Source organism: Manis javanica, chromosome 6 (assembly GCF_040802235.1).
Source record: "Manis javanica isolate MJ-LG chromosome 6, MJ_LKY, whole genome shotgun sequence".
NCBI lineage: Eukaryota > Metazoa > Chordata > Mammalia > Pholidota > Manidae > Manis > Manis javanica.
The window spans coordinates 99,617,856-99,634,032 of NC_133161.1; the positions used below are offsets into that span (position 1 = coordinate 99,617,856).

Below are 16,177 nucleotides of genomic sequence, written 5' to 3' on the forward strand. Positions count from 1 at the left end.
GAGGGGCTGCCCTTCAGCCATGGCCCTGACCATCTGGAGTGAATGCTGGCCCTGCAAGTCAATGGGAGGCCAGCTATACTCCCAGACACCCAGGGCACCCTCACTTCTGACCAGAGGATGAAAATCTGAGGGACCCCAGGACCCCATCCGGGATAATTCACAAGAACAGCTCACAGAGCTAAGAAAAGCACTGTTGTCGCAATGATAGTGTTGCAAAGGGCACTCAGTGGGACCACCCAAATGAAGGGGTCAGAAGGCCGGGTCTGGGGGCTTGCAGACTTCTATGCCCTCTTCTCTGGGAATCCAAGCACATTGGCACATTGGTGAGTTCTCCATGCAGGAAGCTCCACTGAGCCTCAGTTTCCTGAGTTTTTAACTGGGGTTTCATGCCACAGGGATGATGGAAAAATCACTGGCTGCATGATTGAACTTAGTCTCTGGCTCTTTCTGCCGAAGCTCAGGCTGGTCTAAAGTTCCAACCCTGTAATCATGTGTTTTTTTTGTTTTTGTTTTTTTTTTTGTATTTTTGAACCTATCTCCTTGGACCAACTTCTCCCTCTAAAACCTTATAGATTGTGTCTACGTCCTGTGCTCCAGGGCAGTTCTGTAGCCATCTGGGACATGGTCATCCTGCCTCATGACCTACGTTGTGTGTGTGTGTCCTCAGATTAAGCCATTCCAAGCTTCTCCTGTGTCCCTAAAGTAACCTAATTCCCACACCCTCACTCAGTGCACCATGTCTCTCTGGCTGTTTCCTGATCTCAGATGTCCTCAATTATCCGCAGCCAAGAGCAGCATATGTAGCATCACCAGCCTGCTCCCCTCCTCCACAGCCTGCGGGATACCTGCCCCATTTGGGCAGGAGCCCCTGCCTTCACAAACTCCATTGAAAGGCCATTAGCTGTGTACAACCCCCTGGAAGGGCTGGTTAAGCCTGGCTGCTCCTCACGTACAGAGCTGCTTGAGGGCCAGCACTTCAGCTGGAAAGAGCAGGACAGCAGATATTGTGAGGAGGGGAGGAGGTCAGCTTCAAGGAAAGACAGACAGATTGGAGAAAGACAGGGTTATGTGTCCAGACAGGCAAGCGGTTCAGACCTCACAACTCAGTCTAGGATAAATGTATATACGTCAGGGCCAGGATGTGGGAAATCACACAGCAGGTCTCCTCACACGCAATTGGGAATCTTTAACAGAGTATCTGAACGTTACTAATATATAATCAATGAGATTGTTCCTGAAAACTGTACAAGGCACTTGCTAAACTAGGAGTTCGTACTCTTATTTTTGCTGAGAGAGCATTTGCTTCAGTGTGGGGCTGAGCACACAATGGCAGATAAAAAAGGCTGGCAGAGCTGGAGGCGGGCAGCAGGTGGCAAACTGGTAGAAGTCAAATCTCCTGGTGGCAAAAGTGTTGTGTTTTGGAGCACTGTAGTCTGTTCCTGTTCCATATCTTTTAATTTATTTACATTTACTAATACCCCACAGTGTTTTTGCAAAGATGTAATAGGCCCTTATAAGAGAATGTGGAATACAGATGACAGGCTGAATTATGTGAGCCAGAAGAAGAAGAATGTAGGTACAGTCATGAGATGAAGCCAGCATGCTGGGCTCATTGTCACTGCCTCTACGTATGGGCCACACCCTTAGCATCAAACGTTTGGAACCACCAGTCAGAAAAGGGAAAACTTCAGCCATGGTGAGACCAGTGTCACCATTGATGATAAAATGAAGCACGAGTTGTATGCCTGCATGTATTGAGTTATTCCTGATACGATATGGACTGGAACCTGGAGTGGGGACAGCATGCCGTGTGATGTCACCAACAGCCTTTATGATAAAATCCTTGGAATTGGTTAGTTGATTGCAATTTCCATATGGGCTGCTGTCATTACACTAATTCCCCACTGGGAAATGTGGATAAAGTATTAGACCACAGGGGCGCTCATCAGGATTAGACGGTAAAATGTGTCACACGGTGCATGTTCTGTATGCACAGGTCATGTCTGACAACAACAAATACAACAGTCTGAGCACAAATGGACTGAAATGCATGTCGGGACCTGCCAATCTTGGGTGCTAATGGGTCATGCTTGCTTGAAGCAAATGGAGATGCTACAGGCCGGGAGGGTGGGCATGCCTTGCAGACTGACTTTTTACTTTGTCCTTCCCAGGAATAACGCTCTACAGCCACCCCTACGGAGGCGCCCTGCTCAACGAGGACAAGATGTGAGTTGCCAGTGGGAGGGTGGCCCTACCAATGGAACAGAGCCTTGGGGTCCTTCAAGGTGATTTGAAGACCCCCTGTGCATTTTCCCTGAGGGATGCTGGCCTGTGCTGTTGGTGGAGTGAGGTGCAGACATTTCTTTGAAAAGTCTGAGGGAAATGATTGAAGGGAGGGAAAGTGCATTGACTGAGTCTAAAATGCATGAGTTCATCATGACTTCTTAGTAAGTAGAAATTGTCTTGAGGGGGTGGCTTCCCTGCACACAGAGAACCCCACATCTTGCAGACTCTTTTTCAGATTAAGTCTTAAACATGGAATTTGCATAGCTGAACATAGCAATGCCTCTGTGAGGATTTCTCATGGGACAGATGGGTCACAGGGGGTGACAAGCCAGTTCTCCTGAGGGACAGAACCAAGCACTCGTTCCCATTGTTTTATGAAAGCTCAGAGGCTTCTGCCTGTCTTTTTCTTTTCCCATTTCCGTCCTCTCTCATACAGTTGACAAGCGTTTAGTTAAAACTTGTCATAATAAAGTTCATTTACATACTGCCTATGACCTGCCAGGTCGATTGGAGGACACAACTCCACCTGGTCAGTGTTCTCAGTGGTCAGTGTGGCAAGAAGCCTAAGTGGGGTCTGTCCCCACGTCCTAGGCTGACTTTCGGGGTTTTTCTGTGGCAGCCTCTGAGCCTAGAGTAGGCTCATTGATGGGAAAGAAGGCATGACACAGCAGACAGCTGGCAATGAGCCAGTTTGTGTGCCCCCAGAAAGGCTGCCGGGGTGCTGCCCTTCCCTACACGGGGGATGGTGGTTGACTCAAGAGGATGTTCATAGTGCTTCAATTAAAAAGTGGCCAAGGATGTATACAGTGTTTGTTGTTACAAACACCTCAGTCAATTACAGAAGGTTTGTGACATTTTGAGAGACAAAGTTCAGAGATGGGCCAGTGATGTGTGGAGCTACAGCTGAAACCCCTGTCTGTCCTCTGGTGGTCCCGGCATGGGCAAAGCCTACAGCTCACCACAGGTGCCACTCTGCAGATGTCTTCTGTTTTAACTGGGAGTCGGGCTCAATGGTCAAGAGTAAACTTGAGGGAGGCCGACTCTGGAATGCCCCTCAGCTTCACACTGCTCAGTCTTCTATGAGCTGAGAACAGCAGTCTGCACCTCAGAAGGCCAGTGGGGGATTTGGCGAGGGAGCCGTGCTGTAGCCACGCGCCTTGCCACCAAGAGGGCCTCATGCATGGTCTTCACCAATCTCATCCTCGTCACGGCCACCACCTGAAAGAAGACCCACGCCCTTCATCTAGCCTCTCACGAGCTGTTGTGTTCTGTCTATAGCCTGGAGAGTATCCGTCAGTGCGGGGTTGCCCTCTGCATCGTGCTGGGCTTCTCCATCCTGTCTGCGTCCATTGGCAGCTCCGTGGTGAAGGACAGGGTGACTGGAGCCAAGAGGTTGCAGCACATGAGTGGCCTCGGCTACAGAACGTACTGGCTCACTAACTTCCTGTATGACATGGTAAGCCTCGGGAGTGACATCCCGTGTGTGCGCGTGTGTGTGTGCATGTGTGTGTTAGCAGGCTGGCTGCCTCAGATGACCCCCATGAGAAGGAATCATTTTATTGGTAAGGCTATTTCAGCTCAAGTCGCCTTTGTGTGTCACCATCATCCCTGTAAGATTGCTTCATAAGGTGGAAGATGGGCAAGCCACCGCTGGAGACGTGAGGGACCTGCACAGAGATGCAGCTTCACACCAGGAAGATGAGAATATAGTCACCTTTCATATGCTCTTTTCAATGGAGGGTGGTGGTGAGATGATGAAACCAACATAAATGGTCTGTCATCTGCATGCTGAAAGCCACCACCAACTAGAGCAGAGCCAGCTGCCGTCCTGCGGTAATGGTCTCAGCGTGTCCCTCCTGTGCTTGGCAGTCCAGACCACTGTCGTCGGGGGGGCAGCAGTGCTGTGCCATTTGTTCCCCAGAGGTGAAGACATTTCACTGGAATTAGTATTAATTCCTGCTTTCATTGTAGTATTTTTGTAAGAAAGTGGTGTCCTTTTTCCTCATAAGTATGACTCATATGTCAGAATATCTTAGTTCAGCCCATGAAATGGTATGTTAGCGCACTGGTCTTATGTTTTGTTTACTCTTTGACTTGGCTTAGAATATGGCTGACTTGTTTCCTTTGAATGCATAACATGGATTTTTAAAGTACACTTTATATGGTTCACACGTAGGTGGTGTGACCTTTTAGTCACAGGGACCTTTCAGTCCAGGGCGCCTCCAAACCTGGCCAGTGAGAGTAACTGCCCCCACATGGTACAGACGGTTCCCAGGCCTGTGCTGTGTGATCCTATTCTGTGGGTCTGAGTGGGACTTGGAATCGGCATTTGGTCAGCACCCAGGGTGATTTATGAATCTCAGCTGAGACAGAAATGCTGGTCCTCAAGCTCCTCATCTTTACTGAGGACTCTTGTGAAGCAGGGAGAGGAAATGACTCGTCCAAGATCCAGGACTGAGGTCTGTTTAGCGCAGAACCACTATTGCGGTCTGGTTTCTGGGTCCTGGTTCCGCTGTGTTCCCAGTGCTGCATGCTGTTGGCTGCTGGCCGCCACACCTCTGGGTCTCATGTGCAGCCACCAGCCTTCCCAAGAAAATGCACCTGAGCTAATGAGCACATGAGGGGAGGGCCGGGTTTGCAGGACACCAGGAGGCCACAGCCTCCAAGCCCAGAGTCCCCTTGTTTCTGCAACCCTCGCTTATCACCCCTATCCCTGCCCCTACTGTGGTCCTCATACCCTGTGATGTTTGCCTTAGGATTTAATGTTCTTGGTTGACTATTTCTCACCTTCATCTGTTCAATCCAATTGCTCATTTAACAGGTACTTTTGAGGGTCTGCTCTGGGTCAGAGTGTGTCCGAGGTGCTGGGAATAAACCTTGAACAATGCAGAAACATTTTCTCTCCACATGAGCTCGTGTTCCTATGAGAGGAGCAGAAATCACACGAGTGAATAAATATACAGGGTACAGCTGGTGACTAGATTCACTGAGAGAATGAAGGGGGCAATGGGATGGGAGGTGGCTTTAAGTCAGGAGGGCTCTGAGGGACGTCCTGCCAGCTGCCAGGACGGGTGCATGAGCCAGGGAGCAGCCTGCCCTTGCTTCTCGGCAGGGGAAGGAGTCACGCTGCATGGATGCTGTCGGGCTTCTGAGACCCTCCCTCAGGGAGACTGGTGTAGGGGCTGTATTTGTTTACTAGGGTGGCTGTAGCAAATTGAGGCAGCTGGGAAGCTAAAGCCACAGACACTGGTCCCTCCCCGTCCTGGGGCTGGACTTCGGGGTCTTGGTGTGGCAGAGCAGGTCCCTGGGAGACCTCTCCTGGGCGTGTAGACACTGTCTCCTGTGTCCTCACGTGGCCGTCCCTCTGTGTGTCTGTGTCCTCATCTCCTCTTCTTACAAGGACGCCAATCACATAGGATCAGGGCCCAGCCATGTGACCTCATTCTACCCTAATCACATTTTTAAGGCCTCATCTCCAAATATGGTTCCATTCTGCATTCTAGGGCTTCAGCCCATAAATCTGGGGGACACCAGACAGCCCCAAACTGTGACTCTCTGGGGCTAATTCCACCGCCACAAACTTACGATGGTGCAAAATAGAAAACAAAATAGGAAACATCTTGGTATAGAACTTGTGAAAACCTGGGGATAAGGCGACAGGGATCATCAGGCCATCTGATACAGCCGGTGCCCCTTTTCTTTATGTTTCCAGCTGTTCTACCTGGTTGCCGTTGGCCTGTGTGTTGCCGTCATCGTTGCCTTCCAGCTAACAGCTTTTACTTTCCGCGAGAACTTGGCAGCCGTGGCCCTCCTGCTGGCACTTTTTGGGTATGTGATCAGAAGCACTGCTGCAGAATTACGGTTTGTTTTCTGAAGGAGAAACCCCCCGGGATGGCTTTGAACCTGCTGTTGGCTTCATGATTTTCTCTCTTTCCAAGCAATTATGTTGCTTCTATGAGGGGACCCTGAACAAACAAGCTGGAACCAGGTGATGGCCAGCCCGCAGAGGAGGGGTGGGCTGACACGGCCGTGGTGGGGAAGGCACTGGCCTGTCTCAGGCCTTCCCGCTGTTGGCAGCCCTGTGCATCGCAAATAGATTCTCTGTTCTTCTCACTGTAGCATAAATCTGGAGCTCAAATGCATAACCCAGTTAGCTCTGAAATTGCCTTGGAGGACATTCTATCATGAAACCCCATGTCTGGCATATTTTCCTTCTCTTGTTATATTAGTCATTTGAAAGTGTTTTGTCTAACTTACATCATTTTTCTCAAGCAAAAATAGCAAAAGCAGGAAAGTCATTTTACAGATATCTCACTTATACACACTAATCAGGATCATTGCTAGTAGTCCCACAATCACACCTATTTGGTATCCAGGTTATACCATATAATTATCTGTGTTCTTACACATTGGGCATATGTTGACCCAGGCTAGTGTCTTAGAGATGCCTGCTAATATTAGGGAGAGTAACCAGCATATGCTAATGATTATAATTAAGGCTAATAATTTTTTAAACAAGCATTCTGCTTTATTTAAAACAAAGATCACAAGTGATTTCAATATAGATTCCAGTTCTATCAGTGACTCAAAATATCTCATTATATTAATTAAATAAGTGTATATCATTATTAGATATCTAGATATATAGATGACTAGACAGAGAGACAGGATAGACAGACAGACCTTGTTGGGAATATTGATGTCACCACTCATGAACTCTGTGGCCTTGAAAATATTAATTACTCTTTCTAAGCCTCTCAGGTTCTTCCATGTAGAACTTTAATCCTATTGCTGTGAAGATTAAATTAGGTAGTTCATATAAACTTCACATACAATAACTGGCAAAAGTTCCCATTATATTCATTTTAGCCATATCTTTACTAGTAGAATTATTTTAGTATCTGGAGGATATTATGTTTTCAGCTATAAAAAATGCTTATGGTGGACACATATTCATTATACTCACTTGGAAATTTATGTTCCCAGATATAAAGATCTATATATGTGGATTTCTAGTTATATGGAAATGGTTTGATTTTGGTTTACTGATCCAGTTGAATGGATAAAGGGTGTCATGGCTCTGTAGCATGATACATAGACTTTTCTATAAATTATCTTTGAACTTTAGGAGAGCAGATTTCATTAAGTTGAAAGTAACGTAAGACTTAGACAAAATAAAGTAGCTAGAAACTTCTAAGAAATATGTTTTTAGGAGTTTTCATTAGCCTTGTTTTGTCTGTAAGCCCCTTGAAGTGTCAGGATGAAGCTATGAATTCTCTTTACATGCGTGACATTTGTCAAAGAATTTCGGGAGATTCACAGATCTCCTGGGTACATTCACAGGACAACAAAGGTGACCCAGCTCAGGTGAAGAATTCATAGGTTAGAGAGACCGAGAAGATCTGAAAACATAACCCAGGCCGTGTTGTGGTTGGGATAATTCCAGTGAAGAAGAGCCCAAGGCTGACGATGATGAATATGGCATCACAGCTGAGGGTCCTGGGGCCAGTTCAGAGTCAGTCAGTAGCTCTTCCCACCTCGGAGCCCCATCCCGCACATGGCTCTGAACTGGGGATGCTATAAGCTGCGTGGGGCCCTCCCAGCATGCCCCGTTTTCATGCACCCTGGTGGAAAAGAGCATGGCTCACCCCTCTTGTCCCATGAGGACCTGGAGGGCGGGAGCCTGGAAACCATGTGAAGAAGGCCAAATTCCAGAAGGAGCTGAAATCTGAGAATACAGTCAGGCATTAAACAGGCTGGCTAGCAGTTTGGAATCTGAAGAAACTCAGGATCAGATAAGTGAACAGGATCTCAAGAGCTAACAGAAAAATAGCCCAGGAACAATTTTCTTTTTTTTTTCTGTCTCAGGGAAGGAAAATTTGATATTTAAGCTGGAAAGGAGGCAGAATTAGTATCAACAAGGAAAGGAACATATGAAAATGTCAGAAAAGAAAGAGAAACTGGCTCATATAGAAAATAGAAACCTTAAGACCATGTTTGGTACATAATTGGTGCTACTTAGTGCTGACGGATGGTGAGGCAGGGGTCACAGAGTCCTGCTCCACGTCCTAGGGATTCATGCCACATATGAGAGGAGCCTGTCCTCCAATGGAGGAAAACTCCATAAATTCTAGAATAATTGTGAACAGTGTGCCAATACCTCACAGTTCTAAAATCATTAAAATGGTATTATGTTTTAATAAAAGTGGAGATTGTTAAAAGCCACCATAGGTTTCACTAAAAAATAAATTATGCTCTTCAAGCCATTTAAATATTTTTCTTAAAAAAAAATAAGGAGACTGGAGCTGCCAGTATATTGATTTGAACCACATATTTGAAAGGTAGCTAATAAACATGTAGTAAAAATAATGCAGTGGAAGCACAGCTGCCTGGAAAGTGCACTCAGATTGTTCATTAATGTGGCAATAGGGCCTCCAGCAGCATCGTTCAAGTCTGTGTCTTGGTTGTTGCTTCCTTTTTGCTTAAATGATGCTTTGATCTGCTTGCCAAATATTTAAATGCCATAGCCCAGCACAGAAACCTTATGTAATGAGTGACACAGTACCGATTCTGAGCAGTCTCCACTGGAGCTGAGGCTGATGGTATTGATCTGTCCCTCTGGTCCAGATGGGGGCATCCCTGCATCTGAGCGGGAGAGGGAGGCCCCCACGTGCCTGGCTCCTGATCCAAGGAGTGATACTTTCACTGTGTTTTGTGCCAGGCCAACCACACCAGATGCCCTGTTAGGGGCCGCTACCCAACACACCCCTCACTCCCACACTGCAAAACTTAACACAGAGAGTTGGCTGGACACCATGTCATACAGGGAACTGGGAACGACCCGTCCTTCTGTAGAGGAGGATTAGGGGACCAACTTAGATCTCTTCAGCTGGAAAGGGCACCACATGGGAAAGAAAAGCAACTTCGCATGTGTTGGTGCAGATTATACAGCTTGGATCAGTAGTTTTCAGCAACTGTTGGTTCACTCTAAGAAGGAATTTTACAGCGATTATGGCTGCCCCAAAATTTGACTTGTAAATTGCTAGTAATGCTTATTTTTATTTCAGTTATAAAGAATACTTTGAACATCACGGTTTCATTTCCTTGTCCAGGCAGCCGTGGGAGGGAGGGTAGCACTTGATTTATGCCCCAGGGGGGCAAGTGAAGGAGAGAGAGCAGTGGGTGGGGCATTTGATTCCTTTCTGAAGTCAGGCAGTCCTGTTGGCAATTTAAAGCACCAAGAAGCCATGGCCTACCTCTTTGGTAATTAATTTAATTATTTAATGATAATTTGGTTTGGTACAGCTGTTTTATTTAAAACCAAAATAATTTTCCTCATGCCCAAATCATGAGGCAGATTGTTGTTGGGAGAAGTTTCTGCAACACTGTGTGATTCTATGTTTGATATTACATATGTATTTTATTTTCTGAAATATGAGGAGTATGCTTTGACCCAGGGGCACATTCTGATATCATACAGAAAAGGACCTATGCTAAAATAAGAGCCTGCTTGCAGGGCCTGGCCACCCATCATTTCGAAGCCTCATACTTCTCATAGCTAGTTAACACAGCAAACCCAGCCATTTAGAAAGCACTGAAGGATTTTGGCTGAAGCACTAAATCACTCTAAGCAAACAGTGGCAAATTTACCTGGAGTGTGCAGAAAGTGTGGGGCCGTATGAGAAAGACTGTCATTTAAGAGTGACTCTGCTGAGATATGGCACTGTCATTGAAGTACCAGTGTCCTTTCATGTAGCACAGTGGTCTTGTGACACAAAGAAGCTGAGGTCTACTGCTATTCGTGAAATCTGCCCCGAGGATATGAAGAAAGAAAGGAGAGAGAGATGTTTTCATTTTAGGGACATGTGAGTGTTTTCTTAGGTCTTGATGTTGTCTGAAACTTGCAGGGCTTCTTCTAAGATCATACCCCATATTCCCCAGCTTTGGGACTACACAGAAATGAATCCCACCTCTGGCTTTACCTGCTTCCCAGCTATTCAGCCTTCAGAGGTATTAACCTAATCAACCAGTTTGCCCTGTCTGTGAACTGGACTGCAGCAGGGCCCTCCAGGTTGCCGACAGTGGGGCAGGTCATGGAACATGATGGAAGCCCACTGCATGGTGCCCAGCCTGGAGTGGGCACTGCAAAGAGAGCTTTCTGCTCACATCTTCTTTTAATGCATGGCTCTGCAGCTTCCCATTCTTGACAGATTTTAAGTCTCACTTCAACAATAGGTATCGTTCCTGATTTACTGATGAGGCAGGCATGCCCCTTTGGGGGAGGAGGCAATGGAGGCCTTGGCTGACTTCTTGCAGATCATGGAACTGCGAGATGAGGCCCACATGTGATCCAGGTTTTAGCCCCATCCAGTGCTCTTGCCATTATATTGCAGTGTCTCTGAGGCCCCAGAACATGGGCTTTGTCTTCAGAAAATTCTGTGGGATTTGTTAAGTCAGGTGCATTTCTGATCACTAACTGCGAAACAATGACCAGGCCAATAAAACCTCAGCAGTGAGTGTTACAGGAAAATAGACATGGTTTTCACTTTGTTTTCCAGTTATGCAACTCTTCCGTGGATGTACCTGCTATCCAGAATCTTTTCCAGTTCGGACGTAGCTTTCATCTCCTACATCTCCTTGAACTTCATCTTTGGCCTCTGCACCATGCTGATGACCATCATGCCCCGGCTGCTGGCCATCATCTCCAAAGCTCAGGTTGGTGAGCTTTACCATCGCCTCTCCCAGGGCGCTAGTGAGGGGGAAATGTTGGCTCATGCCACACTGTTGCTTTTCCAACTGGAATTAAATGATTATGTGCTAGTAGCCACTGTCTTTAACAAAGAGACGTTGACTCTAATTAACAAAATCATCTGTGCTGTTTTAAGAGCCATGCTTAGGGCTGGCACCAACCAACAAAAGATGCTCAGTTTCTGCTTCTCCATTAGCAAGGACAGACCCACGAGGTGGTTCACTGCCCCATCCCTGTGTGTTGATGAGTTCCTGATAGTGGTTGGAACAGTGAACACATGTACGAGATGTGTCTGCACAGTGTTGCAGGAGTGAGGGTCAGACATTCCTCTCTTTGGGGTCAGATGCTGCCGGGTAGGATTGGCTGCGGTGGCTCACTGCAGTGCCACACCACAGCAGGTCTGGAATATCTGGGTGATTCTCCCCTCTTTCCTATTTTGTTTTTCTACGGTCAGAGTGTTGGAGCAAAGAGAAGCCTGAGAGAGGGCTCCATGGTTTAGAAGCCTTTTTCCCATGAGAGGATAAGGAGGTGCCTCTCTCCAACAGGCTTTGCACATTAGCAAGTCACTCTCTGGGTATCATGCCCAACAGGTGTCTCAGTACAGCTGAATCCAGTTCTGCCAGCACACCCACTGTTTCCACCATGCTTCTTCCACCTATATCCTCCCACTGAAGCCCACCTGGGTCTTGTCCGCCATAGCCCTCCTTCAGCCTCCCCTGTGCCACCTGGATAATAGACCTCAGAGTTTGCAACGAGGACATGCTGACCTGACTACAGTCCTTTTCGTTCCTGCTGTCTGCTCTTCTCTCTGACCACACAGTTCCCTCCCGAATCCCTGCTGTCTGCATGGACTCCAATTCCTCAGTCATCCCAGGTGTTTGTTGGACTCATAGGTTGAGAAATTCATCTGGAAAAGGTCCCACTCTCCCAGTTACGGAGATGTGCTACAAGTTTCTACTCAAATGAGTCAGGGACACATGCTTGCCTCATGAGGACAGGCTCACTTTCTCCTCGCAGGACTTGTAGGGACCTCGAAAACTCCCCAGTGATGACTAATATTGTTTTCTGTTGTTCTGCTTCCTGTTGCTATAGAAACAGTGAAGTACACAAACATTCATTATTCATTTAATGAATGAAAACAACCGATTTTGGCGATTTTTTTACAGATCTATTATTGACACTAATGTATTAATGTGTCTAACCTTTAAATAGAAAACTTTCAGGATGGTTAATGCCTCCAGCTTGAGGAGGAAGGTGAAGTTGGCTGAGGCAGTGACCATTGTCCCTCTTGACCATATGGTCTCTAATTTGACATGGGCTGTGAGGGACGAACTTAGCATGAACTAAGGTGAGAAGGAAAATGCAATCAAGGATGATGAGCTCTATGGTGGGAAATGGGAAGTGGAGGGCTGCTCCAGGGGCCTGGGTCACAGAAGTAAAGGAAACTGGGGGGTATCATCTAGACCCAAAGGGGGAACTAGCCAGGCACCTTTGCATTCCTGAGCTTCTGACCCTGGGGCTGGTGGAAGGCAGTCCCTCTGATTACAAACAGCATTGCTCACTTGGAGAGAAATCAACAGGCAACTATCTGGTTGCAGAAAAATGGGTCCAACTCAATTGTTAATTAAGACATTTGTTAGAAGTAATTAAATAATAGAAGACTTTTAGTTGCTTTGTTAAGGTCTTTTCCTTGATCTTTATGTTGATTCGGCTTGCTTAGAAGCACAACGTTAAAATGGGTGATTTCAAACATTCATTTGTAAGTTAAGGAGCAATATGTTTTTACAGAATCAATACAAAAAGCCAAGAAAAGTGACTGGATTCTCAGATCAGTCTGAAAAGCCAATAAACTAGTCTTAACCATTGTGTATGCAAACTATGATGTTAAGATGAGCATTTTCATTTTTACCAAAACATTATTTATAAGCTGATTTCTATAGAAAATGTATTTTGAGCTGTAATTCAAGATCTCAAACATCCATCTTTCCCATTGATGCCCTGCTGGAGGGAGGGGGATGGAGGTGGAGGGAAAACTCCCAATTTCAGTAGTTTATTCCTCTGAATACTTACTCAATTTCCAGATAAAATAAATCAGACATTTACGAATCGTTTTTGCATGAATTTGCAGCTACACCCCTGACAGATGGGAATTGTTTCCGCAGTGTTCATGCATTATGAAGAATTTACTTCTGCCAGAATAGACCATTGTGAATTCTTTAAAGGCAGATATAAAGTCCTTATCATTACTGTGTCATTTCCTTAATTACCAGTTCCTGAGTTGAAAACTGGAATATTTATGATTTCTAGCTTATAACTAGTGAGAAAATCCTTTCAAATAGTACATTATTTGATCCAGGGACACAGTTTTAGGAAAAGTGGAATTAATAAGTCCCTTCAGGACTGGTTGAACTCCATGGGAAAATTAAGTGAAGCATTCATGTTTTTCAGGTGTCTGTATGCAAAATACAGTAAACCATCATGTAACGATACATGCCCTTACAAGTCTTTATTGAATTTTCTATTGATCCAAATCACGTTACTTAAGACTATGTTTATACTAATCAAGTTATATATTTGCATTCGAAGGGAAAACATAGTATGAAATATGTAATTGGTAATTTTTGTAAGTTTAATCTTTAATATTTATGAATTTAACACATACACTATTGTATATTATATACTTTATGATGATTTTGCTCCACTGTAAAATATTATTGTTTAGATGAATTACTGAGTTTGAACTTCAGGAGAAAAAGACTAAAATGTGAGTCTAATTCTCTATCATATTTCCATAGCTCTGTTTGGTAGCTGAAGTTAGTGTGATCTTTGGGGGTTAAATGCTTTAAAGTAGCTACACTGAGTCTGACAGTTAAGGACCCACATTTTAGTGAATTTTCTCCAAAGGTTGTGTTCTTTGGCGGAAAGATCTTATGCATTGGACAAGAAAGATGGAGGTCAAGTCCTGGCCTTATCACAAGGTGGCTTGCACACATTTATCAGTCTCTTGACACTGCGTTTCCTCATTGGTAACTGAGTTTACTTCCCACTACCTTGTACATTTATTGAGACCTCTTCCCTTACTCATCCTTGTCTTTGTAATACCACTTAATTTTAATATGTTTAATAATGACAACTATATATATTTAGCATTTATTATATGCTAAGCATGGACCAGACAGTTTGCATGTTATTTACATGCTTATAGTCACAGCTTCTAGCATCATCCACTCATACAAAACTCTTGTCACCTTACAGTTATTAATGTTACCCATATGTCTTCGTCAGTTCAGGCTGCTGTAACAAAATGCCACGGATAGTGCAGCCTAAATGACAGACATTGATTTCTCACATTCTGGAGGCTGGAAGTCCAAGATCAAGTTGCCTATAGATTCAGTTCATGGGAGCCCCACCCACACGAGCTCTTCTGACCCTAACTGCTTCCCTAAGGCCTCAGCCCCTAATACCTTCACACTGGGGTTAGGGCTCCAACACAGGAATTGGTTGGGGGACACAAGCTTCAGTCCTTAACATTTCACCCCTGGCCACCCTAAATTCATGTCATTTTCCATGAAAAATACACTCCATTCCAACAACTCCCAAGGTCTTAACTCATTCTAGTATCAAATCCAGGGTCTAAACCAGAGTCTCATCTAAGTCAGGTTTGGGTGAGGCAGGAGGTATGGTTCACCTTGAGGCTGAATGAACCTGTGATTCATCCTTCCCAGCTGTGGACCTGTGACACCAGATAAGACACATGCTTCCAAAATACAGTGATGGGATAGACATTTCCATTTCAAAAGCAAAAATCAGAAGGAAGAAAGGGTGAAGGGTCCCAAGTATGTCAGAAACCTAGCAAAGCAAAACCATCAGACCTTAAGGCTTAAGGATAATTCCCTTGGTTTGATGGCTGTCTGAGAGTGTTGCAGAGTGGCTGGCCTGGAACGCAGGACGGTCAAGAAGTGGGAGTTGTGAAGAGCTTTTAATTTGACTTCTGCTCTCTTTCTTTCACCATACAGAATTTACAGCACATCTATGATGTCCTCAAGTGGGTCTTTACTATTTTTCCTCAATTCTGCCTGGGTCAAGGACTGATAGAACTCTGCTATAATCAGATCAAATATGACCTGACCCACAACCTCGGCATTGATTCTTACGTGAGTCCCTTTGAGATGAACTTCCTGGGCTGGATCTTCACGCAGCTGGCCTTGCAAGGCACGGTTCTGCTCCTCTTGCGGGTCCTGCTGCACTGGGACCTTCTGTGGGGGTCACGGTAGGTCCTGCAGGGCTCACGCTCGAATGGCACCAGCTTTTTAATAAAGATGGAGAAAAAAACTCCATCCTGCAGGTTCAAGATAAGAAATGTGTCTGACCAGTGTTATATACAGTTCTAATGGGTTAAGATTTTGATTTTATGGTTCTTTTTTTGGGAATTGGTGTGAGACACCAGCACTAGGAAGGAAACTGTCAGATGATAGATGCCAGTGTGTGAGACAGTAGTTCCTATTATTTAATTTTCCCTCTTGAAATTGTTCTATTTCTCTCTAACTTTGATTGTACCCAGGGTGAATTTACTTGATACCATAACATTATTTATTTTTATGGCTAAATGGTATTAACTCCTAGAATCAGGAAGGTACACAAAGTTAGTTCTGATAATTACCTACCTTTTGCCAAGTCCTATTGCTATTAATTCTGTGTTCTTGTTTTTGTTTTTGTTAGGTGAGGATGAAAGTCAGTAGCACAAGGGGGATATATATATATCGATAGATAGATATCTTACATACAGTTGACCCTTAAACAACATGAAGATTAAGGGCACTGACCCCTCCCACAGTCAAAATTCCATATATAATTATTGCCTCCACAAAATCTTTATTAATAACCTACTGTTGACCGGAAGCCTTACCAATAACATAAGCAATTGATCAGCAAATATTTTATCTGTTATGTGAATTATATACTATATTGTTACAATAAAGGAAGCTGGAGAAAAAATGTTATTTAGAAAATCATGAGGAAGAGAAAAATGTATTTACAGTACTCTGCTGTATTTATTGAAAAAAATACATGTATAAGTGGACCTGCATGGTTCAAACCTGTGTTGTTCAAAGGTCAACTGTTTTATATATATATATATTTATA

The 16,177-nt window shown here is 44.9% G+C and overlaps 1 protein-coding gene across 1 annotated transcript in view; it reads left to right on the forward strand.

Annotated features, from left to right (window-relative positions):
- ABCA13 (ATP binding cassette subfamily A member 13) overlaps positions 1-16,177 on the forward strand; it is a 361,430-nt gene that overhangs the window by 257,274 nt on the left and 87,979 nt on the right. Inside the window, exons 49-53 of the mRNA XM_073239122.1 lie at positions 2,172-2,226; positions 3,565-3,742; positions 5,999-6,114; positions 10,845-11,001; positions 15,052-15,305. Of these exons, the coding sequence (XP_073095223.1) occupies positions 2,172-2,226; positions 3,565-3,742; positions 5,999-6,114; positions 10,845-11,001; positions 15,052-15,305 (760 nt within the window). The remainder of the gene's footprint in view (positions 1-2,171; positions 2,227-3,564; positions 3,743-5,998; positions 6,115-10,844; positions 11,002-15,051; positions 15,306-16,177) is intronic.